Source organism: Daucus carota, chromosome 9 (assembly GCF_001625215.2).
Source record: "Daucus carota subsp. sativus chromosome 9, DH1 v3.0, whole genome shotgun sequence".
Taxonomy (NCBI): domain Eukaryota; kingdom Viridiplantae; phylum Streptophyta; class Magnoliopsida; order Apiales; family Apiaceae; genus Daucus; species Daucus carota.
Window position 1 is genome coordinate 4,008,788 of NC_030389.2, and position 20,584 is coordinate 4,029,371.

The following is a 20,584-nucleotide window of genomic DNA, read 5'->3' on the forward strand; positions in this document are numbered from 1 at the left end:
TTAAACGATGTTGGGGAGGGGAACATTCATAAGATATAGACAGGGCACCAAAAGTTTCAGTTACTAGTGTAAACTAGCAGTTGAGTTTTATCTGTCATAGATGTATGGCTGAGTCGAGAAACAGAAAAAACGTAAACAAAATGAGAATAGGACTAGAGAAGATACGGTTCTAAATTAATCGCTCTGGATGACTCCGATGGCCTGAATATGTTTCTAGATTAATGCTCAAGATGGAAGACGTATTCTGTAAGGCGCTGCAATTTGCTGGGATCTAGTTTCTGTTCGGTTACGATTGCCTGTTTCTTCACAGTAAACATTGTAGAAGCAGGGTCAACGCTCCAGCCCTGTTGCAACACATCTGCATATACAGTTACAAAAACCAGTTACAACTCAGTAATACAAACCGACTTGAGCAAGGTAGGTACTCCAAACAAATAATAGTAAAACTTAACACTAGCAGAGAAAGAAAGCAAAAAATAAAACCACTCCCTTTCCAAAGAGGGGCAAACTCTTTGAATATCTTAAAACAATCAGTTTTTTAGCTTCAGATGTGTTGCTTGCATAATATTTTTTGAAAAATAACCAACAGAGCAACAGTTATCAACACGAATCTCCTTACAAACAAATACAGTGCCCCAAAATAACCGCAACATACATCAAATAGTTATTTGATATATTTTGTATAGTATATATTACTGCAGTGATTAGTACCTTCAAAGATCGTAAAGACCAGCCTATATAACCCCACAGATGAATTAGAACCTTTCTGTATTGCTATTTTACAAATATCAAGGATGACAATGCTTACATTTAGTGGCATCCTCCTCATTCATTCCAAGGAAGAGTGCCGTCTCTTGAATGCTTATGGTTGAATAAGCAGAACGCAGGAGTTGAAACATCCTTTTGGTGTAAACTTCTGCACAGAAGAAGAGGATGTTATTATGTCATAGAAGATAAGATTAGCACTGCAATAAACAAAATGCATGCATCACAATATTACTACAACTAAAACCAACAATATTAGATTTATTATTTGAACTCGGTGCCCATTATAAATGTATATAAATAAATATTGTTTATACTGTCAGAAGTAAATGCATTTTCTTGTCAGCTTTTGCAGCAATGAGCTCTTGTTTCTTTTTCCACCAGAGGAGTTAAAAAGTTTAAGGACTTAATTACACAATCTAAATGGCATGCATACTATCTCTGGTACCGACGCCTTAAAGACCGTATGCGCTATATACAACCTTACAACGTTCAGTTTAACCAAAACCCATAAACCAATGAACATCTCAAACTTTGCCCTCTCAAACAAACCCAACTTGTTGACATTAGAATCAGAAAACACAGACCTGATAAGAACTGCTAAACAAAAAATATTCTTTAAACAGTCTTGGCATCCAGAAGCGTAGCCAATTTATATGTGCATATTATAAGTACTACTGTATAATATTAAACAATTCTTTTTTGCATATGACTTGCATATTAATAAATTACTGACCAGTGACTGAACTTTTTCAGCTACACCCCTGGTTGCATTTAATCAGCTTTAATAAGTATAATAATCTTCAAACAGGTTCAGATACTCTACTAATTAAACTTCTGCTAGCAAATTAGTGCCATGAAACTTCTGCGTCACCTTTTGGCTCACTAGTTGCACATCATAAGTACTCTATTTTGGCAACATTCTGATTATTTGACACCGTATTATACCAAAATAGTAAAACATATTATGTGATCAATTCTCCTAAAACCTTGATGCGTTGGGAGTTGGGACTTAAGATGAGGGCTTACCAGGATCATATTATATTCTAACATTCCCCCACTTGAAAGCCCATTTTCTGATACCATGTTAAGTGACCAATTCTTCTAAAAGCTCGGGGTGCTGAGATGAGGGCTTTTTCAGGATCATATTATATTCTAGTAAAACCCCATCTAATTTTCATATACTAATCATGTTTATCTCTAGAACTGTAATACACTTAGGATCTTTAAATTACTTTGCCATAATTTCAAAGTAATAAAACCCAATATCTCTGTAATTAAAAGACTTGATAAAAATAATGAAAACAAGTTAATCAATCACCTCCACAGACAGCATAACAAATCAAAGTATGACATGCAGTTACCAGTAATACAACAGTGCAATATTAACTTGCCTGAGAAAGAATCAACAAGAGATTGTGCTTCAGGACTCCCATTAAACTCCCGAATAGCCTCGTAAACACCAGCATAATCCCTAGTCCACAATCGCTGACCAATTTTCCATGCAGCAGTCACTTCAGGCCTATTCTCTTTAACCACTCTAGGGACATTCTTCCACACAAATCTAGCACTATTACTGCAACACAAACATCACAAAGACCTTAAGAAAACAAATCAAAAGATTCAAAACCAATAAACCAGTAAACACAGTGGAAAAAATACACGTAACCAAATATCTATAATTACATACACATTACAAAGACCACTTAAAATCACAAATCAGTATCAATAAGACTCATCAAAACCATTAAAACCAAATCTAACCAAAAAAAACACATCATCAAATATTCACAAATTAAATTTCGAAAGTCGCAATCTTAACTTACATACAAATTACAACATTAACTAAACCTCTAAAAAATCAATCAAAACATACACATCGGCAAAATTTTCATAACTTATACTCTAAAGCGCGTGCACAAACACATTGGGAACACTACTTAAAAACACTAATCAGCACCAAGTAAACCTCCATAAGAACCTAAATTATAAAATCTAATAAAAACATCAACTAATCACAATTTTCACTTTAGTAAACACACACACACATTACAAGCACCAATTTAAAACACTAGAGGACATCAATTATACCCTAACCCCCCCCCCCCCCCCCCCCCCCCCCAAAAAAAAAAAAATTAACTACAAACAAAATTAACAAACATATCATCACATTATTATAATGTACATCTTATTACACCCATACATTACAAACACCACTTTAAAAACACTAAAATTATCAATTAAACCTCGAAAAACCCCGAAAGAATAACTAAAAAACAAAACAACAAACACATCATCGCACAATTACAACCTTCATCTTAATCCACACACACACACATTACAAAACACCAGTTAAAAACACCAATTAAGCCTCTCAAAGACCCTAAAAATAATCCAAAATCCAAAATCACATACATATCGTCCACGTAGATATGACCGAGGAGATGAATTGCGTAGGGCCAGTCTTCGTTGTTCACAACACCTTCAGTAGAGCCCTAAATAGCACGAAAATCACGAATTAGGGTTTTTATACATACAGATTCTGTGTGTATAGGTAAGTAAGCACCTGAAGCATGAGATCGTCGCACATTTCGGCGATCTTTTCGTAAGATTTGGAGGATATAGCTTCCGTTAACGCCGTGTAATCCATTCTTCTTGCTCAAATATTCTGTGTATATTGTTGCACTTCACTGTAACACTTCATAAGAGAGATGTAAGATGAAATTGGGCCGGGTTGATCGGGTCGGGTCGGGTCGCATTGGTTTATTTATCAAAGCTAAGTTTTGTTTTGAATAAATAGTTTTAAAGATATTTAAATTAAATATCTGTGTTGTTCATGTATAATTTTCTTTTCCTTTTGGTGTATATACAATTATAGAATAGGATTTTGCTGCAAAAAAACAAAAGTATATTGAATATGATTTTTGTTCGATAATGAAATTTGGAGTTTAACTTGTGTTTTTGAAGTTTGAAGAGAAGATGCGAACCCAAAATATGAAAGATACTTATGATAATTATTTTTCTTAAATATAAATTATAAATTTATATTCACAAAAGAAATTGAACAATATTAAGCCAAAAGCATATTTTTTTATATTAAAATAAGTGTAATAATTGAGATGAAATATAAAAAGGGACAGAACAATTCTGTATATCTCTTGTAATTATGTTGATCCTTTTTTTTTTTATGATAAAGTTCTCTGGCTAGTGCCTCTTCTATTTCATTTAAGGTACATAACTTTTTATATTTGAAACCGACTAATGCATGTTCAAACCTTATAATAATACAGTAGGAATTGGTAGTATAAATTAAGCCTAACTTCTTTTTCTACAAGATATCAAGCCTTACTTGAAAGTCCTTATGTGTTAATCACATAGTGATTAGTGAGTCCTGAGTAATATATAATCAAAACTTCATTACTGGATTTAATTATATAAATTAAGATATTAGAGTAACATACCATTAGAGAATGATATATAGCTCACATATATGAATATAAATAAACCCCGCAAATGCAAAATCATAAACCCATTGTTGGACTCCTAATAATATTAATGTAAAAAAACAAGCAACTTTAACAGAGGGTAAAGATTCATAATAAAACCACATCAAAAATAAAAACCTTAAGCCACTTCCTCCTTTTTTTCTGCAGCCGGACTGCCATTATCAGTGTCGGCCTTAATAGCTTGTTCGCCTCTCCCATTGTTTTCATCAACGTCTAGCACATCATCCATCATGTCATCCTCTCCGGCGTTGATATCTTCGACATCATCATCTTCATTGTTGCTTCCCCCAGAAATTTTTCTTCTCTTGGGTCCATGCTCAAGCCTGTGGGTCTCCAACTCTTGGTCCATAGTTTCTTGCAAATTCAATGCATCATTGTTTCCCTTCCGGGTGTTTCTTGCATTTTGCCACCTCTCCAGCTCCTTCTCAACATTGGCAACAGATCGCTCAGCAAGCTGTTTCTGATATTGGGATAACTCCTCCCTCCTAGCAGCCTTCCATTCTTGAAATATCTGGATAAAGGGATTGGAAGAAAAGAAAATTGAACACTCCAGTTGTATAGGGGCTATATACAATGAAGCATATTTATGTTTCACATTGATGCTAAGAAGGCAATCATTGCAAAATGGAACCTGAACCAAAGTTTCGGCAAGCAACATCGTGAAAATTATTTAGTAAAACATAAAAATGGCAACAAACGTTGTGCAAGACGTATACGACCAGACAATCTAATAATCAATTTTGGAACACTACCACGTGCAGGGTGATAGTAAAGTTTCTGCCAGACTGGCTGCTAGTATAAAATTGGATGCAAATGCAATGAGTCCAGGTTTTGGCCAACATTCTTTTTTATTGAGACACATGTCTCAACAGATGCAAGGCATTGCCTTGAAGGCAACACAGAGGCCAAAATTGGCATATGATGCATAACTGTTGACCTGTAAAACATGATTTTTTTAAGATCAGGAATCAACACTAATGCAAGCCATCCATATGTCTTAATAAATGCAACTACAACAACAAAGAGGCAAACATCATATGATGCATAATCGTTGACCCCTAAACACGAACAAGTTACTACAATGCCATTTCTGGCACTGTAACAGATTATGAGAAAATATAACTGTTTTTAATTTGAGGGTGTGCAAACTTTATGCACATTCTGAAACAATACTTCGAAGGTTGTCGTGGCAACTGCTTTGCATTGATTAATGTTTGTCTACAAATGCACTACAGACAGGGAACAAAACTTAGCAAAAAAGGCCCAAAGCGCTAAAATTAAAGACATAGTCATGGAAATCGATAAGACAAGCTAGACAACATGTTCCCTGTTAAGAGCAACAGCAGTAGCAGATACAGTATGCAGAAGTAGTTACAGTAATGTTGGAGTCTATATGAGTATTAGTAAGAGAACTTTAGTCATTTACCATCTTGGGAGTTGGTTACAATGTTAGGGTCTATAAATACTTGTTTACATCTGTAGTTCTGTACTTCCAGTTCACGGATTGAAATATGAATATGGAAAATTTTCTACCACTCCCTCTTTCTAGTTCTCTAAATTTCTTTCTACATTGCTATCTTCTCCTGCAATTTTCTATCTCAACTTTGTCTATTCTCTACATTTCTGTTCTTATCTCTCTATTTCTGCCTCTGCTCTCCTAGATCTCTCTGTTATTGTGTTGTTCTATCCTAGCTCTGCTTCAATTAACTGAAAAGTGCAAAAACATATATAGAACTCACTCAAGTATCATCAAACCCTTAGAGCATCTCCAATAGTCTCTTATCTCACTCCTAAATATAATATAAAATATTGACTCTTATTGACTTGATGTGGGTTCAACTCCAACAACACTTCTTATATTCACTCCTTATTTTGTGTTATATTATTAAAAGTAAGTCATGTGCATAAAAGTACAAAAGAAAGTAGATGGAGAGAAAATGTTTGCTTACAAATTTATTATTAAATATTGGTCAAGAGTGACTAGTAGCTCTTAAAATTGAGGAGAGAGAAGAGGAATTTAGGGAATTTAAGAGTCACTAGGAGCCTATTGGAGCAAGCAAAATTACAATCCTCTTCCAATTTTAATTTAAGAGCCACTATAAAGATGCTATTGGAGATGCTCTTACATTCCCACTATTGGCACCTTCTATTTTTTGCTTTCACATCTTATCTTATTTGACTTCTTGTTGCTTTATACTTTGAAACATGTAATTAATCTGAAAGAGCATCATATATTAATTGCATCTCTTTTATGGAATTTATGTGTTATGATCTCATTGAAAGTGAGAGTGAATATCCTCACACTCTTCTATTCTATTACTGCGCATATGCTATTTATATCGTCTTTACTTGCATATGACATACTTAGGTACACATAAGTAATTCGGAGATGATACTTGTTAAATTCATTTTAAAGGATAAATAGAGTCTTCCACTTTCAGTCCTGTACAAGTTTACATCGTATCTACTCTCAATTGACATTATGAGTTTGAATTTTATATAAGGAATTTATGTGGAAGTGCATAAGCTATCTATGGTCTCATGTTTTATTATTTAACAATCAAAACTGATTAATGGTGCTTACCAATTTTAAGCAAACACAAAGATGGTGCTAAAATTCTCTACCAACAAAACTTTAAGCAACACAAAGATACCTTTTCCTTCCGCTGTTCCACCGAAGTTACATCTTCATCCAATGGTTTGGCAAACGAGTAATGAATAGGAGGCTCTGCCTTGGTCCTGAAAGCATACAGACCAAATAAAGACGACAGGGTGTCAACCAACACAATATACAAAACTACTGGTCAGTAATAGAGGATAAACACATTGGAACACAAGATATTGAATCATTTAGTTTCTTCACACTCTGCACATGGACGAAACTTATCTTTGGCTCAATAAAATTGTGAAATGGATACTTTTGGACCAAAATTAAAAATAACCTGAGATGAAAAAAGAAATGAGTGCATAAGCAATAAGTAGATGGGCAAAACAATGCCATAAAGTGCAGAAAAGCTGGAAGATACCAAAACTTCATTGGGCATACTGATAATTTCAATTAAATACCTTAAAAACTTCCCAAGCTTGCTGTGGTGCTCACTCCACCGAATAAATAACACCTCCAATTCCTTCTCTTCAGCCTTGGCTGCAACTCGTGCTCTAAGAGTCTAATAGACAACGTGCAATAATATCAGAATCTATAACTCACTCAAATACTGGATTTATTGCGGGTGGAGAATAAGGACAAAGTTGAAAAACTTTAGAACATTCAAGATAAGTAACTAACCAAATCTCTCCTCCGCTTTTCTGCAATTTGCTCGCGCTCCTGCTGCCTCAACATTTCACTTTCTTCACGTGCTTTTTCTTCAGCCTACATGAGATTTGACTCATTTTTAACAGTTATATATAAACTGATGAAAAATAAACAAAATAAATTGTCACTCATCCAAGTGTCTAATGATAGTCCAAAGGACACACTGCAATCCTGAACAACGAAGATTCTAGGCAATCATCTTTTTCAACTTTATAATCATGTTTTGAGTGATAATATGATAATATGATTAGGTCGATAAAGGATGAAAGGATGTGGCCTCACTCTTCTAAAATTGTTCCCCATATTTAAGTTCTAAATTCAGTCAAATCAACCAAAACTGAAACAAATATCATATACATCTACTGAAATTTATAACATCATGTGCCCAACATTCAGTACAAGTGTCTACATCTTTATCTATAGATGCATAACAAGGGAACATGCTTATCTTACAAATTCTTGTGCCAGTAATAATATGTTAAAAATGGAAACGAGGAACGGTGGGGACATAATAAAAAAATTATTTTATTGTGTATTTCAGGTAGCGTGACTGCATGAGAGAACAAAGGTATAATAACAAATATAAAATTATGAAAGATAACCTTTAACTCATTTTTGTAAGTTCAGTGACAAGATAGAGTTATGCCACCCCCATGACTTTCTCAAGTGGTATTCTACTAAGAATAGTTGAAGGTTGACAATGAAGATTTTGTCTCCCTATTCTATCAATACTATCAAACTCAAAAACATGGTTAACTACTTCAGACACCTGAGCACATACAACTGTGTTTTGTGTCAGTCTTTTCATCACAGAAACAGTAAAATTCAGTGCAATATTAGTCACACACGTATCCATAAAATACAATGTTGCACATGGAACAATTTACGAAGCAAAATATAACAGTTCCTCACCCTTTTTAAAGAATCAGATCTTCGCATGTATGCCTCAGTGCCAGAAATTTTTGCATCTTCTTTTCTGAAACGCTGTAAACATGCAACTAAAAATTTAACACAAATAGTAATGCCTGGTACTGATAAAGCCTACTGTTCAAGTGATACAGATATATACAACAAAAGCAGAGAGAATTTCAAATACTAATGGCTAAAGGAACTACTTCAATCTGACAATTAGAATTTTAATATTGAATCTTGGATTGGAGATAACAGCAATTTTTCGATTAAGTACATTTCAACTGTTGGATTGAACTTACTATCATAAGTTGTCTAGCTTGCAGATTTAAAAACAAAACTGGCAACACCATTGCATAATTTCTAAATACTGCATTGAAACTTAAGTGTTACCTCCAAAGTGCCGAGAAGTTGCCCAAGCATCCTCTTATTCCTCTTAACTATACTTGGGTCTTCGTCTTTCGGCAATACTCGAGGAACTGGAGGGGCTTCAGAATCCTATTGCATAAAAAATCAATATATTCTCTAACAGAATGCCAGTAAACAAAAAGAAAAAAAAATCTTAATAACCCCGCCAACCAATTCAATCACAACTTCAATTCATACCATCATTCGTGGCCTCTGATCAACAACCCTCCTAGGCCAAGTAGGATTCATTTTCTCATTCTGGCTCGGCTCGACAACTTCAATGCTTTCCTTTTCCTCCACTGCAGATTCTTTGTTTCCTACGTCCTTTACATCATCGTCATCAACAATCTCCCCATCTTCAATCTTCACTCAAATTCAACACCAAAAAACAAAACCAATCATAATCCTAACCAGACAAAAACACAATTAAAATGCGAATAAAGCTGATTAGACCTCACCTTCACCACGGCAGAAGAAAGACGCCTTTTTGGCGCAGGTTGATTCTCCTCATTCCTATTAGCCTATACAAAACAATTTCTTCACTCAGTTACATCGACTATACTGTAAAACCTCTATTAATAAATACTTAAATAGTCTCGGACCATATAAGTTTATTAATTAACCCGAGGTAAAAGAAACACAGTATCCATTATAACTGGAACTGACAAATTATATTTATCAAAATCGAAACTATTCAACTTCAATTTTATCAAGGCTCCTGATTACGCAAAGTTAGAGAAACAGAGTATCTATTACAGTTGACACCAAAAAAAGTATTATGCAATCATTAATCAAGACTACTAGCTAACCGGTTACTTAATTTATCCAGGTACTTGAGACATAAATAGAATGCGTAGTTCAAACAACATTTCTAATACAATTACAGAATCCAGGTCTTACAAAATTGCGCTGTCGATTTCCACCAGGTACGAAACCGCGGTTACCAGGACCTGAACCTGATAACCCACCACGTCGAATTCCCCGAGGATCACGAAGCCTCTCTGTAATCTGTCCAAAGATAAATAATGCTGATTAGTCGAATTCAAAAATGTGAAAATATATCTGAGGGGCGCGCGCGCGAGGGAGAGAGAGAGAGGGACAGGGAGAGGGAGAGGGAGAGAGAGAGAGAGAGAGAGAGAGGAGACAGGTAGAGAGAAGAGACCTCGCGTTGTTGGCGACGTAGCTCAATAATTTCACGGCGGAGCTGTTCTTCAGTCTTCTCGGCAACGGCGGTGCTTCCCATTGCTTGAATTAACGAGCTTCAAAACCCTAACCCCCAATTTACTGTACAAGTGCCAATTCGTTCTCGTTTATTTTTTGACAGTCTATGTCAGTATGTGATGAATATATTTTTCGCAAGAGCATGCCCCGAGGTCTTTAAATTTTGGGGATTTTTCTATAAATAATCAAGTTTTAAAAAAAAATTAAAAATACTATCACTTTTTAAAACAAATTGTAAAAATATCCATGTTCCAAAAAATAACTGTAAAAATACGATGATTGCATATATAACCATATCTGCAACTGCTAGCAACGATATATACAACTTGAAATTTTTTAAAAAAAATACATATATTTGCATAATAAGTTGCAACTAGTTGCAAAGGCTTAAAATGAATGCCCATACGGCATCAATACTAATACCATAAAAACAACCACAAAAACAAAATCAACAAGTATTGCAACCAAAAAATCAACTAAAACAACGAACTAAAAATCAACACAAAAGTAACCAACCACCGCCACTCTCCCACCATACCGGCTACATCTCCACCGACACAGATTGCGGTTGCGGCCACCAGATCTCCCCCGATAATTTCCCAATCTCCGCCGTCGCCATACTATGCCCAAACACAGTCTATTTTAACACCGATGTGGAATAGGACTAAGGAAAAAAGGAGTTCGGTGATTTCACGGCATGTGGAAGAGAGAGGGAAGAAAGAGTGCCAGGGTTAGTGGCAGAAAAGGTGCCTGCGGCGGAGGAGGCGGTGGCTATTTCCCAGTGCATGTCATTTTGTGAGAGAGAGCGAGAAATGAAAGTGACAAGCAACTCAAAATTAGAAGAAAACGTAAGAGAAACCGTATGCGTGCGAAATGTTTAAGACCACTATATTCCTGTAAATAACTTTTAAAAACACGTATACGGGAGAAATCCCCTAAAAATTTTAGCTAAAATTTAATAAATTATATTATAATTTAAATTTATAGATTATATATAAGATTTTGTTCATTTCATTCTGACATTGTGTATTTTTAAAATTATAACCAACCTCTTATATTTTCTAGACACATATAGCAAGATTCCATGTTATCTATTATTTTATTAAAATGATATATTTGTTAGGATATCCTCCTAGATTTCATTGTATAATAAATTTTTATCAGTTGTACCCTCACGTTTTTGACTTTTATCTATGATAACCTTGTATTTATGATTTTTCACATGTAATATCCTAATATTATGTAAACATAATAGAATGATTTTAGATTGTAAAAAAATTGTATACTATCATAGAAACTCGTGCAAGATACGTGCTTTTATATATATGTATGTATGTATATATATAGGCAATTGCTCAAATAGAAATTATTAAAATAAAAACTAAAATGGAAACTAAGAGAAACTATACCTAAATGACCTCACCCACCCCTATATGTCATCATCCACCTAGGGCCCATCCTCACCCCTAGTCAATCCATCCGGGCCCGCTAGGGCCTCGCCAAGACTCCTCACAGACCCTGCACAGGCTCTAGACAGTCTCAAAGAGCCAAACCTTGGCCCCACCATGGTCCCACTAGGCCCCGACCCGGCCCTATTAGGCCCCACTTAGACCTCGTCTCGGCCCATCTTGGAGTCCATCCCCGGTCCCAAAACCCGCATCATTCTACTTAATCGCATTGATTTCTATTTAGTTTCTATTCTAGTAGTTGTTATTGGAGTAGGACCCTATAATATATATATATATATATATATATATATATATATATAATCAAACACAATCGCAACCCAGGACTCACATAAATGTATTTGATGACTATTATAATTAAAAGGATCTTTCTAATGTGTGTTCATGACCACATACTAACAACTACTTTTTACTTAATTGAAGAATTTTGATTGATAGAGATTTTTGTGCATATAGAGCGCCATTATATTAATGAAAGAGAATCAATAGGAATTCACTACTTAAATAAAAGTAGTCACACACTAGAAAATCCGTAGTTAAATATAACTACTATAATTAAAAAATTAATATATATTTTACATAATATATATATATATATATATATATATATATATATATATATATATATATATATATATATATATATATATATATATATATATATATTCTACCCGATCGGATCATTAACGGATCGAATCACCTTAAATCCATATCCGCTCCATTTATTATCGGATTTCTCTTATCGGATCAGATTTTTTTTTCGATGAATCCAAATCCGCTAAGAAGACCCCGGATCGGACTGGATCGGGTCGGAGCTCCGCTCCATTGACAGGCCTAACCCATTATACTGTTATACAATATACAATGATACTGTTATGCAAGATAATTATATATATATATATATATATATATATATGTATGTATATATATATATATTCTACCCGATCGGATCATTAACGGATCGAATCACCTTAAATCCATATCCGCTCCATTTATTATCGGATTTCTCTTATCGGATCAGATTTTTTTTTGATGAATCCAAATCCGCTAAGAAGACCCCGGATCGGACTGGATCGGGTCAGAGCTCCGCTCCATTGACAGGCCTAACCCATTATACTGTTATACAATATACAATGATACTGTTATGCAAGATAATTTTAATTTTGATAAGCCCCCGGTTGAAGTGTTTTTCTTCTTTCTAATGAAAATGTATTTAATTTTGTTCTCCAACAATTTTGAATAATTGCATGTTTTATAACCTGGTCTATACTTTAAATTTAAATTGAAATACAAATTGGATTGAATTTTTAAATGTTTTGGTTTAATTGATAATAAAAAAATTATTAGAACACATTATATATTAATGAGACCCCTAGAATAATACCGATCGGCTGATATAACTCGACCGATCAATAAAATTATTAATATTTCAGTTTTAATAGAACAACAACAACAACAACAATAACAATATTATATAATATATTAAAAATAGATAGTATAGATGATAGATCTATGATATTACTTTTAAAGTGATAACATGAAGTAATTAAAAATAACATGAATGTATTTAGTTGAAACATATCATCGGTTGTTTATTAATAATTATATATATTAATATTATGTTTTTATATGTATGTTGCATGTGTCATTTTTAGAAAATCAGTTTTTTATTTAGTAAACTGAAAAAGATAATGTGTTTCATTTAAAAAGGGTAGTTACTATTTAGACCAAAGAAAAGGATAGTTACTATATTGTCCAAGGTTATTTACAGAGAATTGAGTTTATTCAGTGATAAAATATAAAAAATAACATTTTTAGTTAAAAAGTATAGTTGATTATATAAATAGACACATAATTCGGCCCACAACCGATCACATAACATTTTTAGTTAAAAAGTATAGTTGATTATATAAATAGACACATAATTCGGCCCACAACCGATCACACAAATTTTTAATATTTCGACTTTAATAATATATCATAGATACATTTATCGAGATGGTAAGAAATAGTTTTTTTTTTTTTTGCTAAATGGTAAGAAATAGTTTTGGGGTCATATGACGTAAGGTTTAGTCCTTTTATTTGTTTTCGTTGAACCGTATATGAGTTAGACGATCAGTATTTTAACATTCAAAATTGTCATTTTTGTTGAGGATTACATCCTGCAAGAGACACAGTCCATGACAAATTCTTTCAATAAGTGAGAGTTAAATCCTGTAAAAACACACACACACTATGATCTCAAAATGTTTCCTATATGTTCTTAAAAACGACACACACCAAATCAGGTTCATTATAGTTTTGCATTTACCCACGCTATACAACAAATCATCTTAAATTAGGCACTCACTTTATATAAATATTTTTAGACAACAAATGCCAAATAATGGATGCAAAATTCATTATATACACAAGATCTTGAATTTATAAATATAAATTATAAAAAAGTATTTAGTATTTAATTATCATTTATTGAAAGATAAACAAAAACTATGTGCAAGTAGAATTTGCTTAACCAAGTCTACTTGTTTTTGTTGATTATTTAAAATAGTCAATAATAATACATGCTCTTCTATTTTTATCTATGTATAAGCCTTCACAATTCTTACAATGCCAAGTATATATTAATATAATCCACAAGCCCTGCAAAATAATAGTACAACTCAGAAAATAAAACACAACAAATGAATACAACAAAATATTAACGGAAATGTTATTTCTAGAACAAAATTTTTATTTCCGGAGCAATTTGAGTTGTGAGTTGGCTCTGCTGGCTGCTGCCCTGCATGCACATAAAGATGCAACTCCGATACAATTTGCTCCAAAAATAAAAAAAATGCTCAGGAAAATTTTATTTCCTGATATGAATTATAGATCAAAACAACAGCATATATAGATATAAAGAAGATGCTACTTTTGGCTGTAAAACTTGTATGTAAATCATAATCTATATGACTTCAAAACTTAACACCTCCCAAAAAATCCATGAAACTGATCAACTATTCAGAATTCGCAAAACCGAGCAACATTCCTTCACAGTTTCATAGAAACCTAAAATCCTATTTTTGTATCTTCAGTCTTTCTAAATCTCAGAATGTTGTACTAGTTGAGAAGAAGCATTATATCACAATACCATCTAATGTGCCTGACTGGATCCCTTTAGATTTTTTACCACCAGAGCATATACAACCAAAAGAAACTTTACCACCATCTTCGAGTCTGACAAAAAACTCAGTGAAAGACGTCCAAGATTGGCAGGCAATAAGGCTTTCAGTTCAGTCAGAGGGAAGTCTTTGAGGATGAGCCAGGCTTAATATACTGAAAAACGAAAGAACAAACAACAAATTTATGATTGAGTTCCGCATTAGAACAGTATAAATAACTAATACTCGGTATATAAGAACTGTTCTGATCAGCAATATGTTACTTCAATAAGAACAATGATTTTAGATCCTTATTTAAAGGATTAGAAGCATTTAAAAAAGTTCTTACCTTACTTGCATCCCTGTAGAATTCATTGATCTCTTCCTCTGTAAGGCCTTCATCCTCTCCAGCATTTTCATCCCAACCAAGTGACCGCAAAAATGCAGCTTCTTCCTCTTCTGAACAAAGAATCATGTCAGATCTTGAACGAGTCTCTCCATTGCCACAAGATTGCTGATGCCCATTGCCATTATTTATGTTGCTGATCAAGGCATTTACGTTCTCTTTATAATGGTCCATATTAGACTGGTTTGCAGATAGAGAATCTTTCCCTTGAGAAAGGGGAGAAGCAGTTTGAGTTTCACTAGGCTGTTCCACAACAAATTGTGACACAGTAGAGACAGAATCAGCAACAGAAGAGGACTTTGTCAAGGACTTCTTCCTCACAAGATTAAAGAATTCATTTCGACTCTGAAGTTGAGCTGAAGGTTTTTTCTCCAATGTTGCCGGGACCATTATAGCTGCAGGCTTACGATTAACATTCAAAGGGTTTGGGTTCTTGATTTGTGTCCTCGAAGGAGGTGGTACAACAGCTGGTAAAGTAGTCAGCGGGTTATTTGCTACTGTACTATCATTGGTAAGGCTCAAGTTATCTATTTCTGGATAAGAAACACCGTTCCTTTCTCGTGCAGGTTTAAGGACTTGAAGTTTTCCCAAGCTCAATGTCTTTGGCACATCAGACTTTTCAAGTGTCCCACGCAAAGAGTGAATAGAAGAGGTCTGGTGTTGCTGTTGGGACACCTTAACTTTAGATTTCTCTGAAGAATTTAACACCTGAGAAATTTATAAACAGCACGTATTAAGAAACATATCTCAGACAAATACAAATTCAGATAAATTTCAAAGTGCTTTCCTTGCACATAGATTAATATGGAAAAAGTAACATTACTGAATATTATGATGTGCTCACTTTTAAATAAGGCCTAGGTTATCAGTTCGCGGCCATAACAGTTTATCTTATGTACTTATGTCTTATGATGACAATAACATTTTTATAAGACATCTTTTACCCCCAAGATGTTTCACAATAGAAGTCTCCCACTAAGAGGAGAGTTGTCACACTATTCTGTATAGAGCTGAAACAAACCATCATGGACCATATACAGAACCATAATCTTTGTCATTCTTTCCCTGCTTTTACCGATTGAAATCCCTTCCATTCCCTTTTATAGCCATCATGAAAACTCTCACGCATCATAACAAATAAACATAGTAATTGAATGCTAATTTATGTATAGATACACAAGTAAAGACATGTTTTGAAGATTCAATCCATTAAAGTGATATTTAATAATAGGTCTGTGAGGAGGAAAAACCTAAAACGATGAAAGCTGAAATTTCCACAGAGTTGTTCTCTAATTGGATTCTTTTCACACCTATTTTTTTAAGCATCCCAAATGCAGCCAGACTCAGATTCTCACATTACATATTGTTTAATAATAAACCTCCCTTCATCTCCCTTAATCTGTGCTGCTTCCTTTTCCCTTGTCCATTTCTTCTGCTATTGATATTAGGTAAATAAGATGTGTATTGCTGCCAGCCATGCTAACCAGGACATGGACAACACATATTGTAAACATGAAGTTGGAACCATTGCCATCTAATTATACTGTTGTCCTACATATTTATTAAGGGTAATTATGGATTAACTACTAAAGTAACATAGTCTAGTAACAACGTGACTACTACCCATGCACTAATTGAGGACCCAAGCATGTATTTCTATTATTTTGGGACTTCTGTTCTACGAATTTAACCACTTCGGAAAAGAAATCAGTATCTTTCTCATTTAAATGTACCAACTGCAACACCAAAACATGATCCCCGGAAGCTTTCCACTACACATATTACCTTGCTCATTCAAAAGTACCCGATGCACTACATAGAGTTCACCAATTCGCCATAATTGCGAATATACCTAGTGATACTATACGTCCAGCTAAGCAGGTCATTGATCAGCATTCAATAGGAGTTACCAAATAGAGGCAGGGTACAGATATCAACAAAAACAAAGAGCAGAATATTGTCAGCAAATAATACTTAATTACTGAAAATAAATTCAAGATTTTAGTTTATATTGACAGACTACAATGTATAAAATAAGTAGTTTCCCTCACTGTATATGCCAAAACCATTGTTCTGATGACTTCTGGATGATCAGATCTTAATAATGCTACAAATATTATATTACATTAACATAGAGCATCCTCGTAAGGTGGCGAATTATAGAGTTATAATAATCAAATACTATAATGTATAGGAGTAGATTATATACAGAGAGAAGAGAAAGAATAGCACAACATACTGTCCATACTTGGCAAATACTGACACATCTATGCATTTACATATGTATTTTACAAAGAGAAAGATTATAGAGAGAAATATTTAGAAAGTTAAATGAATGCCAACCATAAAATCATAATATTCATCAGCTAAAAGTTTGGTCAAGATTAAATGGTTTACGAGAATCAGGAGTGCGTTGGCAAAGCTGCTCCAAGTGCTAGAAGTAGTCTAGAGTTCAATTAACAGCTCCCTTTCCAAAATATTTAAAAATTAAATACCAAATATGTCTACCTACCAAAAACAACTATGGTTTACACTATAAATTAATATATAGTAATAGAACAAAAACAAACATCCAATCATACACTTACTAAGAATTTAACATTTTGGTTGCTTTCCTAATAATGTTCTCCAAAATGAAACTTGAACTACATCAATTTGGCAGAAAACTTTATTTTTGCTCAATTAGTTTGTAGGTCAAGAAACTACAACATTCATTAATCCCCCAGCTCATTAATCCCTACTGATATACAAGAATAATCCCTCAGTTCATTAGTTGACAGGTAATCCCTATTGATATAGGGTGCTAATCAAGCACCGAGAACAATGAGAAGGCTGGCAACTATTGTACAAACCACAAATTTAAAAGGCATATCAGGGTAAAAATTGCCGGAAGTGTTTAGATGATTGCAATACTACATATGCATAAACGTAATCAAATTCAGTTGTGATACAGATAAGGTACTAGGCCTTTACACATCTTAATCTCAGAAACTTATACACACAACATTATAAGATGTTTATCCAACGGACATCTCACCATTAGCAATTAGCAAATAATGAAGGGCTCAGCCAAAATGCAACTCTATTAAAAACCCACAACTAAAGTCATTAAACACCTACAACAATACTCCTTTTTCAGAAGGGCAGGTAGAGGGTTGTACAAGAACTACAGGAACAAGATAGTAGACAAAAACAATTACAACCAGTACGTTTTAACATGACATGATACAGGAACCAAAATATCCAACTAATAAAAAGACAACAGTCTCACCAAAGATTTAGGCATGGAAGGTGTCATCGGAATGAGTTGTCTAGACTGTTTAATAGCTAATTCTTCGAGCCTCTGAGTTTCGACTGATACCTGTCATAATACAAACCCATTACATAAGCAGGGATAACTCAACAAAGGTCCATCAATCAAAAAAATATTAGTTTACCTGAGGAGCAGTGTCAACACGAAGGGGCCCTTGTGCCAAAGTTTCTGCCATATTGAGGCTGGCTGCAGTGCTTGATGGCACAGAAGTTGAACTTGGAAGAGCAGCTTGGAGAACGGATGATGTAATGGGGCCATTGGCTCCAACCATCACAGGTACCTCAGCTAGGGCCGATGTCCACCCAACTTCATTAGCCACTGTAGAATACCCAGTTGATAAGCTCTGCATGTTCGTACTCAATCCAGGAGATGGAATATTTCTTATCCCATGATCTGTTTGCCTTTCATCAGCTCCAAGAGATGGAAAATCCCTGTCAAATGAAGTTTTCCGCACACTGCTGATGCCACTACTCCCCAAAAGGCGAGAACTGCTATTGTTGTAGTTGCTTTTGTTGGAACTGTTTAAGTCAGCTGATACTCTTCTGGACAATGGCTCACTATGTTTCCCCGCTACAGAAGACTGAGTTCGTCTTAAGCCATTCTTCTCGAACCTATCCGAAAAATCGCTCCCTAATGAACCAGAATAGTTTTGATGCCTACGATCACCTAGCCTCAACCTATCATGATCACGATATTCATTTTTGTCTCTATCCCAGCCCCTATCTCGGTTGTTCCTACCAAAACTTCCATAAGACCTCGAGTTACCAGAACCATTACTAGATGAAGTTCGACGGAAGTAAGATGACGTAGTTCTATCAGAAACAGGAGAACGTCCCGAGTCATGAGCACTAACATCTGCTGATAATTTATTTCTAGTCGGCTTTAATGTCATATGATCATTTTGGCGGTGATTTGTACTAACCGCAACCGTTACACTTCCACTGCTCTTTAACCACTCGGGGACAAACGAAGGCTCACTTTTTTCCATAATTGGTAAAAAACAAGATCATACTAAACGTAACGGAAAAGTCCAAGTTGCATCCAGTTCATTAATAATATTACCACCATAACTTGACAAAACTATATATCCCGACAGTATAAATCCAAATGTAGCTTCTTATCTCTTTCCCTGAATACCACGCAGCACAAATTATAATGTAATTAATGTCGACAACCAAGGTTCCCAAAACCTATTCCTTAAAATCCAGCATCATAACATAACAAACCAACTGTCCTACACACAGTAACTAGAGCATATTCTCTCCTAACCCTTCCATATATCGATTGCCTCTATATATATATATACTTCGAAGTCGATTAGAGACAACTTCACACAACCAAAAGCTACAATCTTTTAACACCCTAGAGGCCAGAACTTTCGAAAAAACCCCTCATATCACTAAAAACCTCAATTCAACAAAAACCCACAAAACCAACCTAATAATCCATACCCATTACGAAAAACATCCAAGATTACCAACCCCAGAACTGCATATCACCAAAACATCAAAAAAAACTCAAGCCACATGCAAAAAAAACACAACCAGAAATCAACACACAAAAACACAAAATCGCAAAACCTGAAAAACCCAAAACACAGTAAATAAGGCCAAGAACAAACCCTAATCCCCAATCACTTGTGGGGTGTCAATGCAGAGGAGTTCGATTCGGGGCACAAAAAAGTTACGATTTTTATGTGTTTTAAGGCAAGAGTTGAGGGAGTTGTGAATTAGATAGATACAAAGTGTGTGCGTAGGTGGTGTTTTAGGGAGTTTGTGTGAGAGAGAACCAGAGTATATCCAAATTTCAATAGAATTTTGGGTGTGATACAATTGATATTTGAGACGCAAAGATTGTATATATACTCCCGGAAGGCTTCTTCTGTGTGTATGTGTTGAATGGCTCACTACAATAGAAAAAAGATGAAGTTTTTTCATTAACCCTATTTTACCTATGTTTAACTTAACTTTTATGAATACATTTTAATATAGTATTTTTTTTTTTACTCAAACATGCTTTGTAGATATTAATTTAGTTTCACAAATTTTAATAATTTCTTTTGTTAAATTATGTTTGGAATGTAGAATTGATGGAAATGAGACGAACGAAGATAATAATTCTAGAGTATTTAGTG

At 34.4% G+C, this 20,584-nt stretch overlaps 3 protein-coding genes across 3 annotated transcripts; all 3 read right to left on the bottom strand.

Moving 5' to 3' along the window:
* Positions 1–36: 36 nt before the first annotated feature.
* On the bottom strand, positions 37–3,476 carry LOC108201101 (COP9 signalosome complex subunit 8). The gene is made up of 5 exons (XM_017369409.2): positions 3,332–3,476; positions 3,181–3,260; positions 2,160–2,341; positions 809–916; positions 37–358 (listed from the first exon to the last, which is right to left on the bottom strand). The coding sequence occupies exons 1-5, from the start codon at positions 3,413–3,415 to the stop codon at positions 219–221; spliced, it is 594 nt and encodes a 197-aa protein (XP_017224898.1). The 5' UTR covers positions 3,416–3,476; the 3' UTR covers positions 37–218.
* Positions 3,477–4,228: 752 nt separating this feature from the next.
* LOC108201099 (uncharacterized) lies at positions 4,229–10,265 on the bottom strand. Its single transcript, XM_017369407.2, has 10 exons — positions 10,064–10,265; positions 9,802–9,909; positions 9,360–9,422; positions 9,100–9,264; positions 8,887–8,991; positions 8,497–8,568; positions 7,558–7,641; positions 7,338–7,438; positions 6,926–7,010; positions 4,229–4,782 (listed from the first exon to the last, which is right to left on the bottom strand). The coding sequence occupies exons 1-10, from the start codon at positions 10,142–10,144 to the stop codon at positions 4,390–4,392; spliced, it is 1,257 nt and encodes a 418-aa protein (XP_017224896.1). The 5' UTR covers positions 10,145–10,265; the 3' UTR covers positions 4,229–4,389.
* A 3,925-nt stretch (positions 10,266–14,190) lies between these two features.
* LOC108201093 (cell wall protein RBR3-like) lies at positions 14,191–20,361 on the bottom strand. The gene is made up of 5 exons (XM_017369395.2): positions 20,072–20,361; positions 18,575–19,938; positions 18,409–18,498; positions 15,081–15,845; positions 14,191–14,906 (listed from the first exon to the last, which is right to left on the bottom strand). Exons 2-5 carry the CDS (start codon positions 19,436–19,438, stop codon positions 14,868–14,870), a joined length of 1,758 nt encoding a protein of 585 aa, XP_017224884.1. The 5' UTR covers positions 19,439–19,938; positions 20,072–20,361; the 3' UTR covers positions 14,191–14,867.
* Positions 20,362–20,584: the final 223 nt, after the last annotated feature.

What these genes read in the sequence shown, in the direction of transcription:
- LOC108201101 (XM_017369409.2), bottom strand. Translation starts at nt 3,415, where the DNA reads ATGGATTACACGGCGTTAACGGAAGCTATATCCTCCAAATCTTACGAA. An exon ending in GCGACGATCTCATGCTTCAG is followed by an intron (nt 3,261 to 3,331) that starts GTGCTTACTTAC and finishes CGTGCTATTTAG; the next exon opens with GGCTCTACTGAAGGTGTTGT. An exon ending in TGAGGAGGATGCCACTAAAT is followed by an intron (nt 359 to 808) that starts GTAAGCATTGTC and finishes CTGTATATGCAG; the next exon opens with ATGTGTTGCAACAGGGCTGG.
- LOC108201099 (XM_017369407.2), bottom strand. Translation starts at nt 10,144, where the DNA reads ATGGGAAGCACCGCCGTTGCCGAGAAGACTGAAGAACAGCTCCGCCGT. An exon ending in ATCAGAGGCCACGAATGATG is followed by an intron (nt 8,992 to 9,099) that starts GTATGAATTGAA and finishes TTTATGCAATAG; the next exon opens with GATTCTGAAGCCCCTCCAGT. An exon ending in AAAAGCGGAGGAGAGATTTG is followed by an intron (nt 7,439 to 7,557) that starts GTTAGTTACTTA and finishes GTTGTCTATTAG; the next exon opens with ACTCTTAGAGCACGAGTTGC.
- LOC108201093 (XM_017369395.2), bottom strand. Translation starts at nt 19,438, where the DNA reads ATGGAAAAAAGTGAGCCTTCGTTTGTCCCCGAGTGGTTAAAGAGCAGT. An exon ending in GTGTTGACACTGCTCCTCAG is followed by an intron (nt 18,499 to 18,574) that starts GTAAACTAATAT and finishes GTATTATGACAG; the next exon opens with GTATCAGTCGAAACTCAGAG. An exon ending in TCTACAGGGATGCAAGTAAG is followed by an intron (nt 14,907 to 15,080) that starts GTAAGAACTTTT and finishes TTCGTTTTTCAG; the next exon opens with TATATTAAGCCTGGCTCATC.